A 7108-nucleotide genomic window follows, 5' to 3' on the forward strand; every position below is an offset into this window, starting at 1 on the left:
CCAGCAACCCAGACCCCAGCTTCAAAGCGAGCGAGAATGGCCTCCCGCCCAGCTCCATCTTCCTCTCTCCGAACGAGGCGTTCAGGTCCCCACCCATCCCCTACCCCAGGAGCTACCTCCCCTACCCGGCGCCCGAGGGCATTGCCATCAGCCCCCTCTCCTTACACGGCAAGGGACCGGTCTACCCTCACCCGGTCTTGTTGCCCAACGGCAGTCTCTTTCCTGGGCACCTGGCGCCCAAGCCCGGCCTGCCCTATGGGCTGCCCACCGGCCGGCCGGAGTTTGTGACCTACCAGGACGCGCTGGGGTTGGGCATGGTGCATCCCATGTTGATACCTCACACGCCCATAGAGATCGCGAAGGAGGAGAAGCCGGAGAGGAGGTCCCGGTCCCACGAGAGAGGCCGCTACGAGGACCCCACCCTCCGGAGCCGCTTCGATCTGCTGGAAGCGAGCAGCACGAAGTTACACCCAGACGTTCCAGCCGACAAGAGCCTGAAGCCCAGCGCCGGCTGGAATCAAGGCAAAACGGTCATCAAGAGCGACAAGCTCGTCTATGTGGACCTCCTTCGGGAAGAGTCAGACACTAAACCTGACACGAACATGTCCAAAGCCGGCTTCACCGCCGACGGCATCAGCCAGACCCCTGAGCCCGCCAAGCCCGCGGCTGAGCCGGCCCTGCAGTCACACCGCGACTTCATGGCCCTGAGAGAGGAGCTGGGGCGCATCAGTGACTTCCACGAAGCTTATGCCTTCAAGCAGGCCGCGGGCCAGGCCGTCTTCAGCTTAAGCAAGGAGGGCGCTCCAGCGGGCCCCAGCAAGGAGAGCCTGGGGGTGCCGGTCTCCGCCTCGTTCCTGGAGCCGACACTCGGGAGCGATGGCCCTGCTGTAACTTTTGGTAAAACCCCAGAGGACCCCAAACCATTTTGTGTGGGCGGTGCCCCACCCAGTGTGGACGTCACCCCCACCTATACCAAAGATGGAGCTGACGAGGCAGAATCTGATGGCAAAGTGCTGAAGCCGAAGCCGTCGAAGCTGGCCAAGAGAATCGCCAACTCCGCTGGTTACGTGGGTGACAGATTCAAGTGTGTCACCACCGAACTGTACGCAGATTCCAGTCAGCTGAGCCGGGAGCAGCGGGCCCTGCAGGTGAGCCCCACCCCCGAATCTCAGTGACTTGACCAGTTGTCAGCTTTGTAATGTGTAAAGGGATGGGGGTGGGGGGGGTCTGGTAAGGCAGGTGTGGTTATGAAGCTTATGGTAATTTAAATGTATGAAAGGTGGCCAGTAAGGGGACCTGAGGGGGAGCACTGAGGAGGTTCGTGTGCCTGGTTATTTTAAGTTATTCTGTAGATTTTAAAAACGCCACTCAGATGCTGATAAAGGAAGTTAATGAGCGTGAAGGCTAAAGACTGCATGACGTTTACCTATCAGTTGCTTTAATTTCTCTGCCGTGACTGTACGTTAACGAATATGCCTAGGAGTGCTACTTAGGATGCCTGACGCGCTACTTGGTGGAGGTGTGTAGCAGCCGCATGTCTGTGGGATTCGTGCAGGTTTTTTCACCAAAAAAAAAAAATAAAAGCTCGCTTAAAGGGATAGAGTATGTATTTAACTTGCTAGTGAATGATAGATGTTGTATAGGAATTTCCTTAAGATATTTTACTTTTAATTAAAAGATAAATAAAGCCAAATTAAAATGGGCACTCAATGGATCATTTAGATAACTTCATCCATTTAATTACATAGATGGAAGGATTACAAGAGGACAGTATTTTATGTCTACCCGCTGCTTACTGTGAGGTCAGTTCTTCAAATTTTTATTACTAGAATCTTCCATAAACCTTTTGAGTTAAATTTCATTTCCAAATACCAAGGGAAGTTTGTGGGCCATGGTCGTCTTTATTCATTGTGCACTTTTTCTTTTCTGTTGTGTTTTTGTTTTGTTTTCTTTGCGTTGTGTTCGTTCTGTTTTATTTACCTTCAAGAGAGAATGTCTGTCTCTATGCAAGAGTGTATGTATGGCTATGCATACACAGCGCATACGTATCTATACATATGGCTTTATGAATAAAGAATGTGTGACTACTTACATATAGATCCTCTTAAATTTTTATCTGTTAAATTTTAAAATATCTCAGTTGTATCATAAATTGTGGTTGGTTTTGGGCAAACTTTTCTTTGCAAATACTTTCCTTTAAGGTAAGGCAAATGAAATAGCTTTTATGGTAAGGTGTTGTTTTTGTTTCCATCTTCGTTCTCTTTCTAGCGTGCAATGATGCGCTTCTCAGAGTTGGAGATGAAAGAGAGAGAAGGTGGCCACCCAACAACCAAAGACTCCGAGGCGTGCAAGTTCAGCCCTGCAGAGTGGGAAAGCTTGAAAGGAAATCAGGACAAAAAGCCAAAGTTGGTCGCCCTGGAGGAGGCCATTGCTGACCAGAATGACAGTGAGCGATGTAAGTGAACCCGAGTGGCTTGTGTGTGGGACCGCGGAGGCGAGCCTTTTGAACATCCTGGCCTCCGGGAACGAGGCTCCTATGGAAGACTGTGTCCTGTAGTTAGTCACAATGTAACAGCAGAACGGCAGCCGGAGACTGGGAGTCAGCTGTGGCCCGTGTGTGTTCTTTTTTGTAGCAGCGGAATGATACGTGTAGCCAGAGGTGGCTCCCACCACCGCAGGCACAGTCTGGCCTGGAAGAGAGAGGGCTTGTGCTCTCCCAGACGCAGAGGGTTTGTTTGAATGCGATGCAGGCTGAGGAGCAGACTCCTTTTCTGTGGCGGGTTTGCTTGTCATCATGGGGAGGCGACAGCGCAGTGCAGGGCCACCGTGTAAATGAAGGGCTTCTTCCCACTAGACAAAGTGTGTTTCCTGTTTTGGAGGCAAAATGTGGAGAGAAAGCTCGCTTTCCTCCAGCCACTCCTCAGTCCACCAGCTGGTCTATGGCTGCAGTGGCCTTTGGGGGTTGCTCACCTGACTTCTCTGCCCGATGCGTTGGTGATGGGGAAGTACGGCATTTTGAGAGAGCGGGTGCAAAAGCCCCCCACCCCCCCAAGACAGGACAGTCCGGGATGATGGGTGCGATTGGGAGCCTGTGCCTTTAAATGTCAGAGGTTTGCCGTTCCTCCGCACACTTGATGGAGTTGGGGAGCATTTGTGGCCCAGGAGCGCTCACCGTGGGTGTCAGCAGCAGCCTGTGGCCAGGGATGTGGGGACGTCACACCGGGACCAGTGTGTCCTGCGTTCATCCAGGACAAGGGCGCTGCTGTTGCTCGTCAGGGGCCTTCCCTGAGCAGCAGGGGTTCTGGATGCACCTGAAGTGAAGGTGTCCTTGTTCCTTGGCCTCACGGGCTTGACATGGTGAAATGGAGGGTCCTGGCGGCTCATGCCCACACCAGGCACATACCCTTCCCGTCCGAGGCCCCTGGGTGCCAGCTCTCCGGGAAGTTCCCCGGGGAGACCCGGTGGAAGTGGGCAAGGCCGGCTCCTGGGCAGGTGCTTCTTTGAAGAAGGAAAAGCGCCTGCCAGGGAGAAGCCCTCTGGGTGGATGGCGAGGGAGGCTGCAAGGAGTGGGAATGAGCCAGCCTCCAGTCTTCCTGCCCTTTGGTTTTCCAGGGACATGGCCAGACCCACGTGGCGCACGCCCCTCACATCTCAGCGGCCTCACCCCGGCCAGAGGGGAGGCGGGCCAAGCCCGGGGTGATTCAGAAAGGCCTTCCTGACGCTTCTCCAAGCCCAGGCCAGTGGGGCCCCCAGGACATGGCCGAGTGAGCCACCCATGGCCACTGGGGGCAGGGAAAAGGTTGGGGAAGGCGAGAGGCTCAGTTTTAAAGATAGGGGACAGTGGGCTGGGTTCATACAGCTGCGCGTGAATGGGCCTTATGGGCCTTCTTTCTCCACGTGGGCTTGTTCCTCCCCCCCCCCCCCCCCCATTGGTTCTCTTCTCATGAGAGCGCTGTGGCTGAGAGCCGAGCTCTGAGCACGTGTGGGCTGGAGCAGGCAGGGGTCACAAAGAGGGTTCAGGGCGCCTTCCAGGCACCTTGCCCCTCCCGAGACAGTCTTCCCTCCTCTTCTGGAGGCACCAGAAGCTTCTAAGATGGTGGGTGCAGCCCGCACGGAGGGGCCGGCTCGGGGAAGGTGAATGAACCTGAAAACACAATGGCCAGGATTCTCACTCGTTCTTGGTCTGCGAGGGAGGTGGCCGAGTGAGGTTTCTAGTTTAGAAGTTCAGCCGATGAGTCAGGAGCCTCCTCAGCCTTGGACTTTTCTGAACAGGAGCCATCAGCGGCGTTTTGGGGGTGGGGAGGGCAGGAGGCACGCGTCCATCTCTCCGTGAATGTGAAGTGACAGCTCCTTTGCCAGCCCTTCGGCCAAGGCAGCCCCAGGAGCTGCAGGAGGCGGGAGCCAAAGGGCTCCACAAAACTTCTTGCTCAGGAAACTTGTCTTCTGGCCGGGCACCTGCGAGTGCTGGAAACTGCTTTGAGTTGGGAACAGAGATCGCCGTGTCTTCCCCGTACGGTGTGTTCACAAGCTTAGCCTTTGCCGGGGCTGCTGTGGTTACCGGAGAGGGGGGACTTTCGGGCACGGGCAGCCTTCCCACCTTGTGCCGGGCTCACTGGGCATGGCTCACCAGTGGTGAGGGTGCTTTGTTGCCACGGCGACTTGTAAATGTTGCCATGGCAATGCTGCTGCAAAATAATGCAATGGCATAACAATGATAAATTATGGGATGTATGTGCTGAGTCATATGACCAGGCTGCAGGGATGAAATAAGTGTTAAACCACAAACAACACGGCCACAGTCACATCTGCTTTACACCAAGTGGCCGAGAGCAGTAAGAGTGCAGGCGGGCGAGAGGCCTGCCCCGCTATCGGCACATCTCCTCTGCCCTCGAGGGCGATCCTGTGGCTGTGGTTGGGAGACTCCCGGGAGCTCCCAGGCGGTGTGCAGGAATGTGACCCGGAGCCTCTGCCCCGTAGCTGGCGGCCATGCATGCCTCGGCGGTCAGGGTGTCCTGCGGGCTATTCTCAGGCCGGGGCGACAGCGGGAAACTGGGCTCTTTGCCTGAGAGGCCCAGAGGATGGGGAAGGGTAGAGGCACTTAGTTTGGGAAGAGATCCTTGTGCGAAATGGGGAGGAAAGCAACTAGAGTTTATGTGTGTGCGGGGGGCGGGGGGGATGGCAGTGAGCCCCAACTTTAGGAATGGGGGGTTCCTGATGACACTTCAGGAAGAGCCAGAGATATCACCCTGCAGGGCCCCTGGGGACAGGGCAGTTATCTACAAGGGAGTACCCATACGACTGTCAGCTGATTTCTCAACAGGGGAGGGAGACAAGGTCCCCAGTCCCTGCCTGCTGACACGTGAACTAAGTCATCACAAAGCCTCCAGGTGGCTGTCCCCGGTGGGCAAGGCCGGCCCTGCAGCTGTGAGGGTGAAGATGTGGGAAAGCAGCCCCGCGAGGAAGGTGCCTCTGCAGCGGGGTTGGGACTGTCCGTGCTCGGGTTCCCACGGCCTGGAGCGGAAAGGTAGGGTGTGGAAGTGGCTCCCAGGGGCAGTGCAGGTGTGGGCGGGGTGACGGCCGAGCACCCCATTCTGGCGGGGTCCATGCAGGCCCTGCCCCGGCCTGATCGTGGCCTTGGATCGTGTCATCACCCTGTCACCTCTGCTTGCCAACCACCTGGTTTGGACATCTTTCCTGCCTAAGGGGGGAGGGGGAGTACACTTTTAAAATTGCACGTGGTGATTGTTAAGAAAACGCTTCGTTTCCCACGGCTCCCCAGGCCCTCCCCGGGGCTCTGGGATGGCTGAATGGACCGGCAAAGTTGAATGGTGTGACCAGGAGGGCTCATGTCCTTAAATGTCGTGCATCTGGGGCTGCGGTTCCACCTGGCTGGAGAGGCTTGGTGCCCTTTGGTTGGCTTCCCCGGTGCGGCTGGGCCTGTTTATGACGCCCGCCCGGGAGGCGGCTCGCGGTCATGTCCCCACTTTACAGCTGAAGGGGGCCGGGCTGGAGATGGGGGCGAGCAGTGGCTCCCCCAGTTCTGCCAGCTTTGTGTTGGGGCGTTGCCACCACGCTGCCACAAGGGGGGACCCACGTGGCGGGGGCAAGCCCTCGATCCTTTGCAAGAGTAGATGCGGCTCCCACTGCCCCACCTACGTGGCCCAGCATTAAGAGCACAGGCTAGCCAAGGCCAGATGACACTTGTCCCCACAACTGACTGCTACTGAGCCTCGGGAATGCCCCCCAGAGAAGGCTGGAGGTGACATTGGAAGCAGTCAGCGTGTGAGGAGTGTGTTGACTTCACCCAGAAATGGACATGGATGGTGTCATTAGCTCAGTGTTGTGGAAGTGCCATGCTCCTTCCCCGGGTGACGCGCAGGTCAGTGCGGGGAGCACCTGAACATCCCATGGTGGTTTGGGAATGGTTTGTGTGTTAGAAAAACTGGGACCAGCCAAGTAGCCGAGGAGCTGGCTCGTAGGGCGAGATGGGCTGATGTGATTGAGGAAGGCAGTTAGCCAGTGGTGGCCTGGCGTGGAGAGGGGTGACCTGACGGAGGGAGGGGTGGCCTCCTGCCTTGGGAAGGTCCTGTGGGTGTGCGTGGTGCAGCGATGCACTTCCCCCTCCCCCTGAGGTGGGTGAGAGAGAACAGAGGGGAGGGATCAGGTTGAGTTCCTTAAAATTGAACTTGACCCTGTGTGTGGGCCACACCCCTCCTCCCAGTGTCCTTGGTCTCCCAGCCTCCCTGGCCCCCAACACTTCCCCCATTCCTCTTCCTTCACCATCTCCCCTGTTACCCAGGGAGGGGTGGCCGTGGCCATGGCCGTGGCCTGGTTGGATCTTGCTTTGGGGTCACCCATCCTCTGTGAGAAAAGGCCCTGGAGGGGGCCTGCTCGCCATCGAAGGTGACCAGCTGTTTTATCACGTGTCCCGTTTCAGGTCATGGAGGGCCTGCCTGCTCCCCAGTCCTGCCTTCTCACGGTGACCTTGGGGCCTTCATTTCTGTGTCACTGTCCCCCCACCCCCAGGTGAATATGGTGTTGGAAACAAACACGACCCTTTCGAGCCCCCGGAGAACAAGGACCTGCCCCTGGAGAAGTACTTTGTGGA

At 56.9% G+C, this 7108-nt stretch overlaps 1 protein-coding gene across 1 annotated transcript in view; it reads left to right on the plus strand.

Annotated features, from left to right (window-relative positions):
• Positions 1–7108, plus strand: part of BCOR (BCL6 corepressor) — a 21559-nt gene that overhangs the window by 4002 nt on the left and 10449 nt on the right. Inside the window, exons 6-9 of the mRNA XM_015565791.1 lie at positions 5–1148; positions 1749–1802; positions 2269–2455; positions 7027–7107. Of these exons, the coding sequence (XP_015421277.1) occupies positions 5–1148; positions 1749–1802; positions 2269–2455; positions 7027–7107 (1466 nt within the window). The remainder of the gene's footprint in view (positions 1–4; positions 1149–1748; positions 1803–2268; positions 2456–7026; position 7108) is intronic.

Source organism: Myotis davidii, unplaced genomic scaffold, assembly GCF_000327345.1.
Source record: "Myotis davidii unplaced genomic scaffold, ASM32734v1 scaffold960, whole genome shotgun sequence".
In the NCBI taxonomy this organism is placed as follows: Eukaryota; Metazoa; Chordata; class Mammalia; order Chiroptera; family Vespertilionidae; genus Myotis; species Myotis davidii.